The sequence below is a fragment of the Phyllostomus discolor genome, chromosome 8 (genome assembly GCF_004126475.2).
Source record: "Phyllostomus discolor isolate MPI-MPIP mPhyDis1 chromosome 8, mPhyDis1.pri.v3, whole genome shotgun sequence".
NCBI lineage: Eukaryota > Metazoa > Chordata > Mammalia > Chiroptera > Phyllostomidae > Phyllostomus > Phyllostomus discolor.
In genome coordinates this window covers 108907794-108926680 of record NC_040910.2, presented here as the reverse complement: position 1 = coordinate 108926680, position 18887 = coordinate 108907794, and the positions used below count along the sequence as shown (strand labels likewise).

General features: G+C 36.9%; 1 protein-coding gene across 1 annotated transcript in view; it reads left to right on the top strand.

Annotated features, from left to right (window-relative positions):
- TAF15 (TATA-box binding protein associated factor 15) overlaps positions 1–18887 on the top strand; it is a 30330-nt gene that overhangs the window by 6338 nt on the left and 5105 nt on the right. The window contains exons 2-11 of the mRNA XM_028519548.2: positions 330–369; positions 1854–1905; positions 1989–2073; positions 2158–2263; positions 5339–5529; positions 6982–7102; positions 14389–14423; positions 15044–15076; positions 16465–16574; positions 18124–18253. Coding sequence (XP_028375349.1) covers positions 330–369; positions 1854–1905; positions 1989–2073; positions 2158–2263; positions 5339–5529; positions 6982–7102; positions 14389–14423; positions 15044–15076; positions 16465–16574; positions 18124–18253 — 903 coding nt within the window. The remainder of the gene's footprint in view (positions 1–329; positions 370–1853; positions 1906–1988; positions 2074–2157; positions 2264–5338; positions 5530–6981; positions 7103–14388; positions 14424–15043; positions 15077–16464; positions 16575–18123; positions 18254–18887) is intronic.

Below are 18887 nucleotides of genomic sequence, written 5' to 3'. Positions count from 1 at the left end.
TTTTTGTATGTAAAGATAATACAGCTTGAGCTTTAGGTTTTTTTGTTAAAAGGGTGGCTTTTTCACTGATTATTTCACGTTTGTTCACTTGGTTCTTGTGACCATCAGGATACATTTGTATAATAGTTGTTTTCAAAGACATAGTTACTGTAAACAACAGATACTATTTGCGCAGAGGTCTCCTTGTGCAGTATTTTTAACCTAGTTTTTCTTTCTGTAGTTACTTTTTATGACATTTTCTTACCCCATTTCACCTGTAAGATCTAAAATCAGCCTTTCAGGGAAGCATAATTTTAAATCAGATTTAAAATTCTTTTTATGTGTTTTAGATTCTGGAAGTTACGGTCAGTCTGGGGGTGAGCAGCAAAGGTAAAGTATACATACATTTTAATAATACCACGAAAGAGTAGAACTGAGAAAAAAGGATGAATTTAATCAGGCCTTCCCACTTGAGATTTGGTATCTGGATGCCTTAAAGAGTTAAATATTAGCTTGGCAAATGGAAAGAGTCAGCCTATGTAAATAGGTGGTGTAAAATGTTTCTTCTTTTTTTTAAAAGGCTATTTGAATTAGTAAATATAGGTGCCCCCTAGAGATTAAAACAAATTTCACAGGTATCATACATTGTTTTCTTTGGGAAAATTTTAAAAAGAAACAATTATTAAAAGGATTTAAGCACTGAAACTGTAACAGGCTCTTAGAAAAAAGCATTTTATTTTTTTACTGTATATAATATGCTAATACACTTTTTGGGAGCAGATTTTGTAGAAGCACTATAATAGAAATGTTTGGTATTGTTTAAAGACTTCTTATCATGCTCACAATAAAAAGAAAAGCCTGTTTTTATGTGAATGTTTACATGCAGTAGGGTTCTCTTGCTTACCCGGGTACAGTCTTCAGCTTTTACTGTCAGGTTTTGCAGTTGAGTGTGAGATGCTCAGAATAGCGTCTCAAGATTCAGTTTATGAAAACTGATGTGACTTTTTTATTCTCATAGGATAGTGCTAATTTCATAGTAGGCAACTAGCAAATGTTTATTCAGTGAAATCGATTTTGTAAAGTTAAATTCTGTTAGCACTTGATAATTCTAGTAATGAACTATAAAAAAATGATACCTGAAAGTATAGTACGGTCTTAGCACTTGATAACTCTAAAGTGGTAAAAAGATTTTCTTGCAAATGTTTTATTTTTCTTTGGCATATATTCAGAAAGTTTGTTTCTGACTTGTTCGTGCTTGCATGCTATAAAATTGAAGATACTTCAAATCTGGGAAGTTACGTTTATTCAGTCAAACTCTATGCCAGGCTGTGTTCTGAAGTACAAAGTAATTTCATTTTATGGTAGTGATCTGAAGATAAACATATCTCTAATCACTGAGGCACAAAAATTAAACTTTTAGTGCCACCCTGTGCTTTGTCCAGGAAGTTGAAGGCAGATTTAAGGCAAATGGTTGGAAGAAATTAATCTGTCAAAACATAGCTAAGCTGAATAAAGCGCTAACTGAAACTTGTCATTTTTCTGCATCAGATAGTTTGTTACGAGTCTTCCTGCCTTATTGTCCATTCCCTCCTCCACCCCCAAGCAAAATTCTCTTGGGATTTTCTAGCTCTGGTGAAGTTTTATTTATTTGCGGGAGATTTTCAAAGCAAAATATCTGGTGTTTGGTGTCTAAACAGTCTTGGAGTGACTTTATTTATGTCTTTAACAATCTCTGGTCACCCCCTTTCAGTTTAGACTCGAGACAGGCAGATTGACAGTTTCTCAGAAAAGAAGCTTGTATGAAGATAGGGTTCTCTAAGCTGTTCAAAGGGCTAGCAAATTTCTTTCAAGTAGCACTTTTCTTTTTTTTACAGTTATTCTTCCTATGGAAATCAAGGCAATCAAGGTTATGGACAAGCACCACAAGTAGGTTAAAATACAAATTGCGTCCTTAAATAGTTACTTTTATCTTAAGTAGGTGATGAAACTTGTATTTACCTAAATTTCAGAACTATTCTGGCTATGGGCAAACCACTGATTCCTCATATGGACAGAACTATGGTGGCTACTCCAGTTATGGACAAAACCAATCAGGTTGGACTGGTTTGTTAAATTTTCTACTTTGCAACTTTAAAACATCAGAACTCTTTCTAAGTGGTATATCCATCCAATCTTTAGGTTATTCACAGTCCTACGGTGGTTATGAGAATCAAAAGCAGAGCTCATATGGCCAGCAATCTTATAGTAACCAGGGACAGCAAAACACGGAGTCATCGTCAGGAGGGTAAGGAAACAGTGCAAGCACTGAGATCGTGTTGGGCAGAGGAAGTAGTACTTGGCGGATGCAACAGGTTTCCCCAGCAGACTCCTAACTTGAAACATTTTTTTTCAGAAAAGTTTTGGTGGAATATGAATTTCAGTTTTGTGTTATGAAGAATGCGGAAATTGTCAGCATTGTCATTTGATTCTTATGATGTGTTATTGGTAGAATTATTGTTTAGCTGTAAATTAGTGCACATGATTTAAATGTTAAAAAGAAAAAATTGAATCTCTCCTTTATACTTGAGATTAAATAAAATCTTAACCTATGAAAGGAGACTTTTCATTGCTTACTTTTATTTCTATTTTATTGTTTTATTTTTAAAAAAGATTTTACTTATTTTTAGAGAGAAGGGAAGGGAGGGAGGGAGAAAGGGACAGGAACACCGACATGTGAGAGAAACATCGGTAGGCTGCCTCTTAGCACACCTCCAGCTGGGGCCTGGCCTGCAGTGCAGGCATGCGCCCTGACTGTGATCCAGCCGGCGGCTTTGTGGTTTGCAGGCTGGTGCTCAATCACCTGAGCCATACCAGCCAGGGCTCTGTTTTATTCTTTAACCATTTTAACGTATTACCTTTTCAGAGACAAAAATATTAAAGAAAAATATACCAAAAGCTATCCCCATATTTCATATTTTATTTATTAATATAGATACATGAACATTTACTAGCAAATTTACAGGTTTTATAGTTTTTTAATCTTTACATTTGAGGAGCCTGTTTCTTATTACTAATTTTAATAGTAGCAATTTACTATTTTTCTATTGTACATTACATTTTGTGAAATGCTTTTGTATATTCTAATTTAATTGACCCTTAAACACCACTATGAGACAGTATCAGTAATTATCCATTTTATAGAAGTAAAGTTAAGATTCCATAGCTTGTGAGGTTATTCAGATAAAAAATGAAAAAATGAGGTCACTAGTATTTTTTCTTCTGCAGCAAAGAAAATTCTAAGTAAAACTCAAAAGCAGCAGAAAAAGGTTTGTAAGGTCAGTTATCTAATATATATGAGAGTCCTTTGAAAAATAGAGCGAGTACAAATGTAGGGAATAATATCCAGGAATTACGTTACATTAGAAGGAAGAACTCTTCAAGCCCTGATGGTTAGTTTTGAATTTAAAGAGAACCTTTTTATAAGGATAACATCATTTTTGGAAGCGTGACATAATAAATGTAGTCCAAAGAGAAAGGTTAGATTTGGTTTGACAACATTTTTAAAGTGAAGTGTTATGTTTCTGATCACTGATGCGGTGTGCTTTTGGGTAGGGAGTTGGGAGTAAGATGTGACTATTTAGTTATGAGACTTTTTAAAAAAGTGAGCATTAGAGCCCTGGCTGGTGTGGCTCAGTGGTTTGAGCGCCGGCCTGTGAACTGAAGGGTCGCTGGTTGGATTCCCAGTCAGGGCACGTGCCTGGGTTGTGTGCCAGGTCCCCACTTGGGGGTGTGTGAGAGGCAACCCATCGATGTATCTCTCACACAGCGCGATGTTTCTCTCCCTCTCTTTCTCCCTTGCTTCCTCTCTCTAAAAATGAATAAATAAAATCTTAAACTAAAAATAAAAAGTGAACATTAGAACTCAAATCCAATTACGTGTTCCTTACAACATTCCCATTTTGAAAACAGGTAATTGTCATATTTCCCAGAACACACTTTGAATTTTTTTTTCTGAATTGCCAGAGATAATAAGAAAGTCTTGCCCTGGCTGGTGTGGCTCAGTGGACTGAGTGCCGGCCTGCAAACTGGAGCGTCGCTGGTTGGATTCCCAGGCAGGACTCATGCCTGGGTTGTGTGCCAGGTCCTCCTCAGTAGGGATGCACAAGAGGCAACCACACATTGACGTTTCTCTCCCTTTCTTTCTCTTCCCCTCTCTCTAAAAATAAATAAAATCTTAAAAGAAGAAGAAAGCGATCTTATTATTTGGGAATTAGGCTGCTTTTCAGATTAAAAAATGACATCACAAAGCAAGTTCCTTTTTTTGCATTCAGACCAAAACCCCCTGAACCCCTGGGTGAATACTGTTTTATAAAATTTCTCATCATTGAAGATACTTAAAAGAATGTACTGGAAGGTGAAAAAGAAGAAGATGATGATGAATAAGTTGGTTTTAGTGCAGTTATTTTTCTTGTCTATAAAGCATTTAACCCTCCTGTGCACAACTCACTCCTCTTAAAGAAAAAAAAACAAATATAAGGCTATATGAGATGTGTTTTTAAACTGCGCAGCGTCTTTTTCTTTTTTCTTTTTTTAATAGTTAACACACTATCAAATGTGTCTTTAGCTCTGTCCTGGTGGTATTTTCAGTAACCACTAACGTTGCCTGCTACGGTGTTGGGCCGTGCATTGGCGTGGAGATTTACAGGAGGCTCCTGTCGGTGCACAGCACAGATTAGTTACTCGTGGGGTGGTCGCTTTCATCTGCAGTTGTCTCCGATGCCGTTTATAAGAAACAGTTGTTATTCTGTTGACTGAATATCACTCTGTAATTGCAAAAATAGATGTAGCTGTTTTGTTGACATTCTGAGTGCTTCTAAGTAAATATTTTTTTATTAGAAATGTACTGTAGGCTCTAAAGATAATTATAAGAAAGTATAGTCTAAAATATTATGAGATAACATTAAAATTAAGTGATGTAGAGCCTTTTAATATAACTTAAAAGGACACAGTACTTGTGGCATGTTTGTTGAAGAATCATATTTTACTGTACTTTGTGGCACCTTTAATTTTTCATTTTCAATCTAAGGAAATGTAAAAACCATAGTGATCTTTATTTTTATTTTTTTGCTTCACTGATATATTTGCATATTTTTTTCATAATGTGGTACTTCTTCAAGCATAGTGAAGTTGTGTTTGAAGGGCATTCCATTGTTGAAAAGGAGATTCTGTAGGTAAAAGAACTAAGCGATTCCCACCTGAAAATACTAGTGAATATGGTTGAGGTCTAGCTGGCGAGGTCTTCTGTATCAGTCTCAGTCAACGCGCTACAGCAGATATAATCCTTCTATAAAAATCTCTCAAATTCTTGATTTCTGTTTAGCCAAGGTGGAAGAGCGCCTTCATATGACCAGTCAAACTATGGTCAACAAAATTCGTATGACCAGCAGTCAGGCTATGATCAACAACAAGGTTATGATGATCAGCCAAATTATGATCAGCAGCATGATTCCTATAATCAAAACCAGCAGTCCTACCATTCACAAAGGGAAAATTACAGCCACCACACACAAGGTAAGATATACTGACTGCCCCCCTCCCCTTACAAAATTACTTGTATATTGAGTTTTGGATTAAAAGACCCAGATAGGGTTTCAGCTATAAAAATTTGGAGTGACCTTGAACATACGGTCTCACAGTCATCAAAAGTAGTTTATTAGATTTCTATTTCTGAACTTTTTGGAGATTCCCAAATGGTGACATGACTTTTGATGGCTGATACATCAGTTTCCTTCATTGTGTCAGACAACTTTGATTTTTTGGCATATGCTTCTGCTACCAGTTCTCTTCGTAGTGGTGGTGTATTTGATTCGGGGAAATTATATTCTGTATTAGCCTTCTCTAACCTCAGGAGGACTGGTCATTCCTTCCTTTGGTTTTTCTGTAGCACTGTGTATATACCACTGATAATCTAGGGATCTGCTCTTGCTAAGAAAGGGCAAAGGTCTTGTTTTACTCAATTTTATACTTTTATTGCATAGTATAGGGCTTGGTTCATAGTAAATGCTCAATAAATATTTTTGAGTAATTGAATGAACGAGTAAGTGAATGAATAAAAGTTGGAAGCTCATTCATTGAATATCTTTTTTCAGTGAATATATGCACTCTCTCTCAGTTTGAAAATCTGGTCATTTCTTGTCCATGCTTAATTTGCATTTAAATATTTTTGAGGTGAAGAAAGTAATAACTTTTCAGCCCTGGCTGGTGTGGGTCAGTGGATTGAGCGCCAGCCTGAGAACCAAAGGTTCACCAGTTCGATTCCCAGTCAGGGCACATGCCTGGGTAGTGGGCCTGGTCCCCAGTAGGGGGCATGCAAGAGACAACCACACATTGATGTTTCTCTCCCTCTCTTTCTCCCTCCCTTCCCCTCTATCTAAAAAATAAATAAATAACATCTTTTAAAAATATCTTTAAAAGTAAAGTAATGACTTTCAGATTTGGGTTATGTTCTCTAATTTATTAGGGTTCTGTACCTAATGTGCTTCAACTCAAACTATTCTACGTCACCATCACCATTTTGCTGTCTTTGACTTTAGCAAAGTGGAATTTAACAGATGTAATTTCCAAACGCATTTTTTAAAATATTGGTTGTTCAAGGAAATATTTATTTAATTATTATTATTTTATTTATTGATGTTTAGAGGGAGAGAGAAACAATGATTTGTTGTTCTGCTTATTGATGCATTCATTGGTTGCCTCTTGTGTGTGCCCTGAGTGGGGCGAGAGCCCACAGTCTTGGCGTATCGGGACAGCGCTCTAATCGGCTGAGCTGCCTGGCCAGAGCTTCCCCAAAAGATTGAATTCCAGTTGGTTTTATAATGGCTTGCATTTGAGTTCTGTGCACATTGCCATTTTACAAAGGACGTGATGTGTGACCTAAAGAGCCATTTAAGATCGTCATAGGAAGCCTGTGTCAGAAATCACAGTGGTTATTTACTTATGTATGTATTATTTTCTTTTTCATAGATGACCGTCGTGATGTGAGTAGGTATGGAGAAGATAATAGAGGATATGGCGGGTCACAGGGAGGAGGTAGAGGGCGTGGGGGATATGACAAGGATGGAAGAGGTCCTATGACAGGAGCAAGGTAAGTTTTTGGGTATAGGTGTCTACATTTCTTGTCTCTGTCTGTTTTTTTTGTTTTGTTTTTATTTTGGTTGGTGCTTAGCTGGTTTACTTCCAGCGTCTAATGTAGTTAAGAGGCTTTAAAGAGATTATATTTATTTATATTTTTAAATAAATTAAAAATTTATTTTCAGTCTTAAGATGTTACATAAATTACCTCAAAATAGGTTTATGTTAGCAGTTTATATGATGTACATTAAACATCAGGGGAACTAAGTCCCCTACTATGTTTGTGGTTAAACCACTTAACTATATTTTTTCTGCCAGAGCTTTAGTGTCTAAACTTCTTTAAAAGCTAACTCTGGGAAATCCACATGTTTTGTTTGTAAACAGTAAAAGGTAAGTTAACTGTAGATGGAGGGTAGAGAAGCTTTTCCTCAGTCTTGAATCCCCTTGGGAAGGGAAGATAGTAGGGGGCAATGGGATGGAGGTGTGGTTGGCAAAAAGAGGAAGATTTAATGTAACCAAACTATTTTGTCCCTCTTTTTAAGTGAATAAATAGTGAAATAGTAAATGCAAAATCACACACCATTGTGTATGTTGTCTAGACTAAGCTGTGGAAAAGGAATGACTTTAATCTATGATCTCCATCGTTAGTGTTACCAGGTTTGGTGTTTACTATGGCATTCTTTATGAAAGCTGGATTTAAAATTATTTTTAAATTTATCTGTAAATTTAGCACTTTGGTCCTACAAACAAGAATGAAAAAGTAGTTGTCATTTACTGTCTTCAGATGAGGTTTGCAGGGGCAAATTTGTGTACAAAATGCACAGGCTTCAAAGGTAATTTGTATGCCTTGGGAATTGAAATTGTCAGTGGCCTGTTAACTGACAGTATACGTCAGCCCCAGTTCACTCTTGCTCTTCAGGGATTGAGTGGAGCGCCTCCTGTGGTGACCTGAGAAACAGCCAGTTACGTACAACAGTTACTTCTTCAAGTGGGCCAGGAATCTGATCTCACTGACTCCCACTTTTCTGTGTTTGGTGTGCATTGCTTTGGTATTATGGCAAGACTAGAGTCTAAACATAAATGATAAAATTTTGTAGGACTTGAACATTAAAAGCCTCTATTGGTAGCCAAAGTCAGTGTCCTAGCGTAAAACAAGTATATCGTGTGCCTCTTCAATATCAAAGAGCAGTCGCTCTCACATGCATGTAAACGAGCAGTGTTCAGTGACACGGTGCTTCCCTCAGAGCCTCCTGCTACCTCAAACACAACCGCAAACAAGACAGCCCGCAGGTATATTTTATTTTCCAGTTAGTGTGCTTTGGATCATTGGCTGCCTTGGAATGCTCTGCATTTTATAGTACATCGTAGGTTTAATTTTCTTGATAAGGAAGTTATAATTGTATCCTATAGATTATCTGTTAAACTATGACCATGTCAGAATGGTAAAAGGAAAGTGTTTAAGTGTATATTTTCATCTTTGAGAGATGATTTGTCTTAGTATCAGCAAGTTGAAAGGATTTTGAATGATCCTCCTGATAAAGGAGCAAAGATCCACACCATAACCAACCTGGAAGTCTCATTTTTAACCTCTTTGGCAACATATTTCAGTATAAGTTTTGGTCCACATACTGAATCATGAACTAAGTTTTTGGTTTTCATATCTTTTTATGTAGCCTTAGAGCCTCTTTGAACAAAATCTTGTGCAGGAGCCCACTCTATATTAATTAGGTCAAAATGCCAATGGTGTTCATGTCAGGGGAGGAATGGAGGAGGGCCCTTGCCCTGGGGCCAACTGCCTGAAGCGGCTCCCCTCAACCAGTAAATAGAAACCCATATATATGGATCATGATAATTACTCTGTATTGGGTTGGCAAACTTTTTATGTGAAAGGCCACATAGTAAACAATTTAGATTTTGCAAGTCAGCTCCTGTTGCAACTGCTCAATTCTGCCCTTGTATTGTAGCATCAAAGCAGCCATAGACAGTATATAAATGAATACACAGGATTGTGTTCCAATAAAACTGCATTTATGGGTAACTGAAATTTGAAGTCGTATGCTTTTCATGTGTTACTATCTCTTACTCAAAGATGTACTTTTTAAAGCTCATTTATAGAGGTAAAATATTTTGAAATCAAATTAAAAGCCTAGTTTTAGGATCTTTGTCACATGTGGTTTTACATTTAAGTATCAGAAGACCCAAAACTTTTTTTGTTAGTCTTCATTAACACTCACATTTGAATTCTGTTCACCTTACTTAAAAACAGAAAATACGATCCTTTCGGGGCTGTGTGAAGACTATCTGGCATTAGTTGGTTTTATGTTTGAAAAAGTAGGGGGTGAGATGAGGATATGGTAAAGGATGGAACACTTAGACTCAGGTTGTATGAGTGCTTGCCTGTAGGGAGAATTCAGATGGAAAAGAAACTGTCAGTTTCCAGAAACTGGGGAGAAATGTGAAGGTTATAGGGATTATAGGCAGCTATGCTTTCCTTTGAAAAAGCAGTTGCAACAAAAAAGATTGAATTTCTTTTCTTTTCTTTTTTCTTATTTAAAAAGATTTTTATTTATTTATTTTAGACATAGGGGAAGGGAGGGGGAAAAGGGAGGGAGAGAAACATCAATGAGTAGTTGCCTCCCCAGTACCCCCTACTGGGGACCTGACCTGGCCCACCACCTAGGGATGCGCCTTGACTGGGAATCGAACCAGTGACACTTTGATTTGCAGGCCAGTGCTCAATCCACTGAACCACACCAATCAGGGCTGAATTTCTAATTGTCATTTAAAATTGATCACTAATAACCTCTTAGTGCACTAGAAGTTTAAGGCCATACATTCTGTTTTTCATTATTAGTATGTCATCAAGTTAAATAACTGTTTCAGGCTTTAATATCTCAAAGTTACATTGAATTTTGAGTGTTTTTTTTTAAGATTTTATTTATTTTTACAGAGAGGGGAAGGGAGGGAGAGGGAGAGAAGCATCAATGTGTGGTTGCTTCTTGTGCGCCCCCCACCCAGGACCTGGCCTGCAACTAGAGACCCTTTGGTTTGCAGGCCAGCACTCAGTCTACTGAGCCACCCTAGCCAGGGACCTTTGAGTGTTTTTTTAACAGAGTGTTGATGAGCTCCCTTAAAAAGGTGCACGTGTTCTGTTCTGGCGATCATCTGGAACAGTGCCGCTCAGTAGAAATATAATGTGTGTTACAGATGTAACCCGCAAATGTTATTTAACATTTTCTAGTAAAATGGAAAAGTAGGTGAAATTAATTTTAATACTATATTTTATTTAATCTATTATATCCAAAATATTTATTAAAGAATCAGTATAAAATAGCATACATTCTTTTTTAAAAAATAATATTATTCTTAGGGGCTTTTTTTCCCCTTAAGATTTTATTTAGTTATTTTTAGAGAGACGGGAAAGGAGGGAAAAAGAGGGGGAGAGAAATCTCGATGTGAGAGAGAAACATTGGTTACCTCTTATGCCCCCAGTCGGAGGACCTGGCCCGTAACCAGGCCCATGCCCTGACCTGGGATTGGACCAGCATTCTTTCACTTCACAGGCTGGCACTCAGTCCACTGAGCCACACCAACCAGGCCTCGCACGGTCTTTTTTTCATTCTAAGACTTTGAAATTCATGTTGTATTTTACATTTAGAGTATGTCTTAATGTAGACTATCCACATTTCAAATGGTCAACAGCCACGCATGACTAGTGAATAATGAATTGGACAGTGCAGCTCTGGAATGATAGATTCTTGGCCTCCTGAAATGTTGGTCAATGCTGAATCCAGAAAGCCTTTTTAACCACACATACACGACATGGGAAGAGATGAAACACATACAGCTACGTTGAGAATGGTATTTAAATCCATAGACTCATTTCTGTTTGGAATTAATGTTAGTGTTCTTTGTACCCCCAAAATTGTATTTTGGATTTACTAGTATAAACACTTAAGCACAGCACAGTTTTACTTTTTAAACTAATCTTTTTCAATTTTTAGCCAAGTCCCTTTTTCTGTTTAGATACAGAATTTTCTGGTAATAAAGTTTACTGCATTGCTCTCTTACTTCTTGGTAGTTTTAGTTCTTGAATAAATGTAGTTAAATTTTTTTGAAATTATTGGTTGGGAATAGAGATGCTGTCAAAGAACTTTTTTTCCTTTTGATAAGCACCGGAAATGAAGTCTGTCTTGTGTGAATATGTCGTGTAACAGTGAAAGAGCCCTCAGCTCTGCCCTAGGACAGAGTGGTCACTGTGATTTTGAACTTTGGGGCGACCATTTCTGCAGCTGAGTCAAGAATATTTTGTTGGTTTTCTTATGCAGGGGGCACTTACCTATCAATTTGAGTGTGCTTGTGTCTCTACTGTAGTAAATACCTCTACGACTTCACTTTAAAATGTTCTTTCTTCAGGAATTCTGTATGTGTACAAGTTTGCTTCCTTTTCTGGGAGGAAAACATTTATTACTGCAATATTTTGATTCATAGATGTTCACATATACTCATGTCTTAATTTGCTGTCAAGGCCTTAACTTAGTATATGGAAAAGGGACCTGTAAGTTGACTACAGGTTTGAAAGAAAGATTCTTTTTTTTTTTAAGTTTTTTTTTTTTAAGATTTTACTTATTTTTAGAGAGGTGAAGGGAGGGAGAAAGAGAGAGAGAAATATCAGTGTGTGGTTGCCTCTCATGTGGCCCCCACTGGGGACCTGGCCGGCAGCCCAGGCATGTGCCCTGACTGGGAATCACACCTGCGATGCTTTGGTTCGCAGCCCACGCTCAATCCACTGAGCTACGCCTGCCAGGGCAGAAAGATTCTCAATCATAGGCCTGTCTTCTGTTAATTATTTAATAGTGAGTAATACTTGAAGTTTTTTTACTGTATTTATTGTAAGTTTCCTAATAAGGGATTATGATATAACTAATATGAAATTTTCTAATAAAGATAAAAATAATTGATACATTTGAAGTTGGAAGAAAGCATCACATAGAATTTTAGATGATCTAGACCAGTGTTTCTCAAACTTGAATGTACGTATGAGTTTATTTGGGATCTTATTAGAATGCGGATGTTGATTCAGAGGGTCTGGGGTGAGGCCCAAGATCATGCTTTTCTGAGACACTTCCAGGCTCTGCTCATCCTGCTGTTGCATGGATGGCCCTTTGAGCAGCAGGGATGGAGACCCATGTTTTGTGAAGGAGGAATCTGAAGCCTAGGGGGAGGTAACAGCTTGTCCAGATTTCCAGGATCGATTAGTGATAGTTAAGACTATACCCTGGACCTCTCAGTTTGAAGATCAGTACTTTTGCAGATGCGCTAGGTGTTTTCATATTTATGGCTGTTGTGGAGAAATCTTCCGCTGCCGTATTTTCAAAGGAAATGTTCAGTAAAGATGATTTAAGTTAAAATGTCACTATGTGAAGGAATAGGAAATTATGAACCTATTCAGATGTCATTGGTTTTATATGCTTTTTATTTTGCAGTGATATGTCCTTTTTAAAAATTGTACAAAAATGATATTGCTGGCCAGAATAGAAATTGTAGGAATTAGCTCGCGTATGAAATTGTATGTTTTCTCTACCTGTTGGCCAGTTAAACAATATGGTACTCAGTTAAGATGACAGCAGAATAATTAAGAGGTATTTCTTTCAGCACTTAATTTGTAGAAATTTCCTTTTAAAAAATCTGCTTTATTCTGGGGACTTGAACTTCCTTATGTAGGAATGTGAACTAAATATTTTCACTGGTTCTTTTCTCATCATTTTTTGGAATTCCAGTGATCATCTTTGATCATTAGGTGTTCACAGCTGAGATATTTTGGTTTCCAATAATAAGATTTTTAGTGGTTTAAACTCAAGAACCCTGTTGGTTTCCCTTTCCGAAAGAGTTAAGTAGTGATATACAGGTCATTCCGAAGTTCAGGGAGGGCTTGGGTACTGTTCTGGAAGACAGGTCTTAAGAGACTCACTAGAAAACCGTATCTATAGGAAGGACCTGAGTGTCTTATTGTCTGCATAGCCTTGAAGTAGCTTTATTCATTCTCCTTTTTAGGCTGCCTGAAAAATCAAACAGAATAAATAGCAAATTAAGATGTATTAGTATGTATCCATATCTGTGCTGATTGCAAGGTGGAATTTTTTTATATCAAGTTAGTAGAAAAGACTGATGATAAAGGAAGAATACTTCCCCATTTAGTCGGAGTGGTTTTTTCAGGGTGGCTTAGAAAAGCCATCTGGAGGGCATGGGTATCCCTAGTGAGGCATCCGAGCAGTGAAGAGACATCAGTATATTGGGCTCGTTTATTGGGTTATAGTAGAAGATTAGATATCACCATCTGAAAACTTCGGGTGCTTTTGTTTCCATTTCAGCACTTGAATCTTAGAGGGTTACCTAATGCAATCCAGAAAAACACGTTTTCAATGTATGGGTTTTTAAAAGAGGTTCTTGATAAGAGAGATCTTAGATTTCTTATGTAAAACTGTCCACACAAGGACCATTAACTTTTACCTGACAGTGGAAGTTTGCCAAATAAGCGGTCTCCTCGTGGGAAGCTGCACCGTTGGAGTGTATTGCACTCGGTCTCTGGTGTGGCCCGCTGACTGGGGTCAGAACATTTGACAGCACGAACCTCAGGAGCTCTGCTGGGAAGAGATGGAGTCCACTGTGGTGGGTGTGGGGTAGGAGAGCAGTTTTAAGTTAAGCTTTTTTTAGTGCTCATTTTATCAGCTTTCAGAAAGATTTGCAATTTTTAAGACTGCTTTTATTCAGGCTTACTTTGACATTTGCACCTCATTTTCTCTTCATCTCAGAAAACCCACTGTTTGATACCACAGTGGAATGCAGTACTCAAGTGTTTACCTCTCCTATTCTGCTGTCTAAATCTTAACCTTGCTTTATATGGGTTTTCTGGGGTTTTTTTTTCTTTTTTTTTCATATTTTAAAAAATATCTCCTTGGAAAGAATGTTTCCTCTAGCATTCTTCATGCTGTACCTCCAATTTTAATTTGTGATTTGAGTAGTGTCCCTTTGGCTTGGGGTTGGGAAGACTTTAAAATAAGGATATTAGATGTGTTCTGTAATACACTTGAAAAGGCATCCGTGTGGAAAGAGCTCACTGGGAAAACACTTAGGTGAAAACAACATTTCGAAGTCTATGAAATGGAATTGACTGGAAAGTTAGAGGTGCTGCTGTTTTCCTAGGTGCTCTACTTGTGACAGTTAAGTGTAGACTGAGCCCAGGGCTCAGCACATTAGAGACTTAAGGAAGAAATCATTTCTTCAATTTTTCCTCTGCAGTGGTGGTGACCGCGGTGGCTTCAAAAATTTTGGTGGTAAGTGCTGAGTATCCCAAAATGTTTCAGTGGAAATGCTATATAAATCTAAAAGCCACCAATATCGTGCAGACGCAGTCTAAGCCCTTTCTTACTTACTCTGTTGAGGCTGGTGTGTGTTGTATGCTTAAAAACAAGATTTTATATATATACGTGTATATGTATCAAAGAAAACAGTAAAAAGCCATAGTTGATCTCAGTCCAATGGATTTCTACACAGTGAATTTGCATGAAAGAGTCTGGTGACCAATGAATAAGACCCACTGGATTTTGACAGTACGTTGTTTTAAGAAAGGTAGCTGACATGGTGTTTTTAAATTGTTAGGGTTTTCCAGTAAGCCTTCACAACCAGAGCTTAACAGAAGTGATACTGGCGTAATGCCAAAGTGGCAGGTGTTGTTTGGGACAAGTTTAAGGAAGTACTGACATTCATCTTGATTTCATAAACTATTTATAAAATTTAATTTATATATTTACTTTGTAAATCTGTGATGGTTGACTTTCGAGGATTTTGGAAGTATTGACTTTTCATGCCTTGGTTATTATTACTGTTTTATAATGATTTCTTAACAAGTTGTCTTAAATAGCTTTGTTTTTCTTTTTCTTTTTTTCCATCTTAGGTCACAGGGATTATGGCCCCAGACCAGATGCTGGTAAGATTTATGGTAGTTTGTAACTTTGCTGTTAAGAGAATGCTAGTTTTCCAATTTTTTCAGGAAAAAAAAGTGTGTGTTTGAAAGAGTTAGTTCAGGAGGAAGATTTAATTTGATGGTGCTGCCAGAACTGGGGAGCTTTACCTATAAAGACACACCAGAAAGAAAAAGTCATGGGAAGTTTGCTGGGCAAAATTGTTATGTTTGCATTTTCCCATGATCTACGTTTTCTTTTGCGACGTATTTGGTTTTTTACTGTTAATTAGTGCTAGTTATTTAATCACTGCAAATCAGATTGGGGAGAATTTGTATTATTGAGGAATTAGAAGTAGAAAAGCTTTAAGAAAATACTACATTGGATTGGTAGTCTCCATAGTGGGCCTAAGGAACCTGGATACATATACATTAGAGAATTGTCTTATTCTAGGCAGAAGTCACTAGTTTCATGTGGCTTTTATTTTTATTTTATTTTTTATTTTTATATTTCATTTATTTTTAGACAGAGGGGAGGAGGGGAGAAAGAGAGGGACAGAAACATCAATGTGTGGTCGCCACTCACACGCCCCCTACTGGGGATCTGGCCCCGCAGCATGTGTCCTGACTGGGGCTCCAACAAACGATCCTTGGGTTCGCAGGCCAGTGCTCAGTCCACTGAACCAGACCAGCCAGGGCATGGCTTTTATTTTTAAATGAAATTCAAGGCTACATGGAGCCTTTTGAAAGTTATGATTTAGAGATTAATATATATTGAAATCAGAACTTTTGTTTTTATTAAGATGCCAAAGTATTCTATATGGAAGGCAATTTCTGAATTACCCCTTGATGGACTGAATTTTTTACATCTTTCTTACTTTGTTGTACTAATCCAAAAGTGTGCATGTAAGGTAAGGTGTGTGTCAGGGTGCCCCGACCCTCTGGTGTAACCGCGCTGTTGCAGTGAGCGGGGCCCACCAGTTCTGCTGGGCTTGCTTGGAAGTCTGAAGTGTCCGATTTGGGGGCTTGTCTACTAGAGAGCCTTGAAAGTATTGATTACCCATAAACAATGAAAGCTCTCCAAAGAGAGGAGCGCTAATTTATAACCCTCCGTCTCTTCATGAGTTTGAGTTCTGTATCTGATCTGAAGAGTGAGATTTATAAGATCTCCCTTCGTTGGTCTTACGTATTTTATAATGTGGACTTGATCCACTTTATCTTCAGTTTAGTTGTAAGAATTGACCAAATAACTATTGTGACCACTTTGCATATGTACATAAGGTTTTTCTTATGTTGGTCCTTTTTTTGGTCATAGAAACAGTTGAATATTGAACAATAAATTATTATTGATTATTAAGCAGGATGTAGTAAAACCAAGGAATTTGTAAAATTAATCATAATTTTCTTTCCCTTAGATTCAGAATCTGATAATTCAGATAACAACACAATCTTTGTGCAAGGACTCGGGGAGGGTGTGTCTACAGATCAAGTGGGGGAGTTCTTTAAACAGATAGGAATTATCAAGGTGAGTGAAAAGTATGGCTTGTGTTAAAAAAATCTCATAATTATTAACACATCCTGGTTAATATGTATAAGTTACGTAATAAGCCTGTATTCTAGTAAGGCTTGTCTGTGAAAATTCACTGATGCACATTCTCACCCTTGTCTATGCATTTGCTAAATACATGATGGTTTTATTCCTTGATTGTGTTTGCCTTTCCACAGCCTTTTACAGCTTTAGCTTTCGATTGTGGGGCTGTAAAAATAGTCTCTGACTAGCTCCTACAATTGTGAGACCACATGAGATTGTGAGAACATTTTATAGATTCTGAAATATAAATACAGGCAAATTCAGGTTGTTACTAAACTACTTTTTGTTTTGATATTCCATGCTCGTGATATATATTAGTACATAATGCTTTATTTCATAACTTCATTGTTTATTTAAGTGTCTTGTATACTGTTTATTTCATACAAATATTGGGTTGGCCAAAAAGTTTATTTAATTTTTTCTGTACAGTGGCTCTAGTAGTGCTTAGTTGTCTTTAACTTCATTTGAAATAATTTTGTTAGATTGTATTTTGGCAGCTATCATATCAGTGTGCATTATAAAAAACTTACTAAAAATGAATTTTTATGCAGCTGTTTTAATATTGAAGATGGAAGAGAAAAGCAACATTTTTTGATATTATGCTTTATTATTTCAAGAAAGATAAAAACGCAACTGAAATGCAAAAATGATTTGTGCATTGTATGGAGAAGGTGCTGTGACTGATCAAATGTGTTAGAAGTGGTTTGTGAAGTTTCTTGGTACTGTTGACATTTTGGCCAAATAATTCTTTGCTGCGGGGCTGTCTTATACATTGGAAGATGTTTAGCAGCACCCGGGCCTCCACCTACCAGAAGCCAATAGCGGGAGATAGTCTACATACTCAAAATATCCAAATCAATAAACTTTGGTGAAGATGAAAAATGTGTTTTATTTTACAGGAAAAATGTAATGGACATTTTGGCCAGCCCAGTGTTTTTCACCTCTTCTGCTAGAAAGCATCAGTCAGAGCAGTGTTAGTAGATTGTAGCGTTTCATTTGCCTGAACAGTTGACAGTTGTCTCGTTTTAATGTCTGTGGAATTACTCATTTTTTCACCCTCTTCTTGGGAAGTTAAATTAATTACACAATGAAATATGAAAAATTCATACTTCTGATTAGGGAAACATTCTCCCTTGTCTTCCACTCCCATCCCAGCCGGATCTACGTGCGATGTCAGTGGTAACTTGTTGATTCACTCAGTGAGCATTCTTCCTGACCTTTTTGTGTTACAAGGTGGACATTCACATAAAGCATTATTTGTATAACTTGTATGTTTAAAGGAATTGTACGTAGGTACAACAGTATATACTATGTATTATTTTTAGCTAGGTTTTCATTTAATGTGTCTCAGGGTGTTTTCCTTTTTAATAAAAGGTACATAGTATTTTGTAGTATGGATATGTGAATTTCTTTAAAACAATAAATTACATGGTTCTTGATCACTTTTTCTTAAAATGCAAACACCAACTTGTCTGTTCCTCAGACAAACAAGAAGACCGGAAAACCAATGATAAACCTGTACACAGACAAGGACACGGGGAAGCCGAAAGGAGAGGCAACAGTGTCATTTGATGACCCTCCTTCAGCTAAGGCCGCCATTGACTGGTTTGATGGTATGTTTCATTCTTGTAATGTCAGCATGCCATTTGGATAAATGTTTTCTAGTCTTGAAGTTAAAATACATTTTGGCAGACAGTGGTTATTTTCATGTTTACTTTCATAGCGAATTTTGTTAAGAATACAGGCTGGAGCTTTTACTTACCTTTGGAAATGAGATGAGCTCTCTTCTTGTTTTTGTCTGCACTGTGTCCGTATGTCACGACTCATGCTTTGGGCCACCCTGGTCTGGGTGTAAGGGTTGGCCTGGCTGACCCTGTATTCTTTTAAAATTTAGATTAGTTTTTCTTTCAAATACAAAGTTAATAAACAGAAAAAATAGTAAGATTTTTTTCCCCTGTGAAAATGAGAAAGTTTGGGAAAATAAAAGAAAGGAGTTAAAGCAACCATAGTCCTCTACTCAGAGATAACTACTGATAATATTTTTATTAACTTCCAGTCTTTAAAGCTTTTTTAAAAATAGTTTTATCATTAAATTCCAAATGTAGTTTTGGCCCATGTTCCTTTGGTGGGGGTAAAATTTTTTTTATTGGAAAATAGATAATACAACTTGAAATGGATTTGAGGCAAATTGTGTCATAAGTAGATTTTTATTTAAGTGGCTAAGCAAAGTTTAAAAGCTAGTAACAG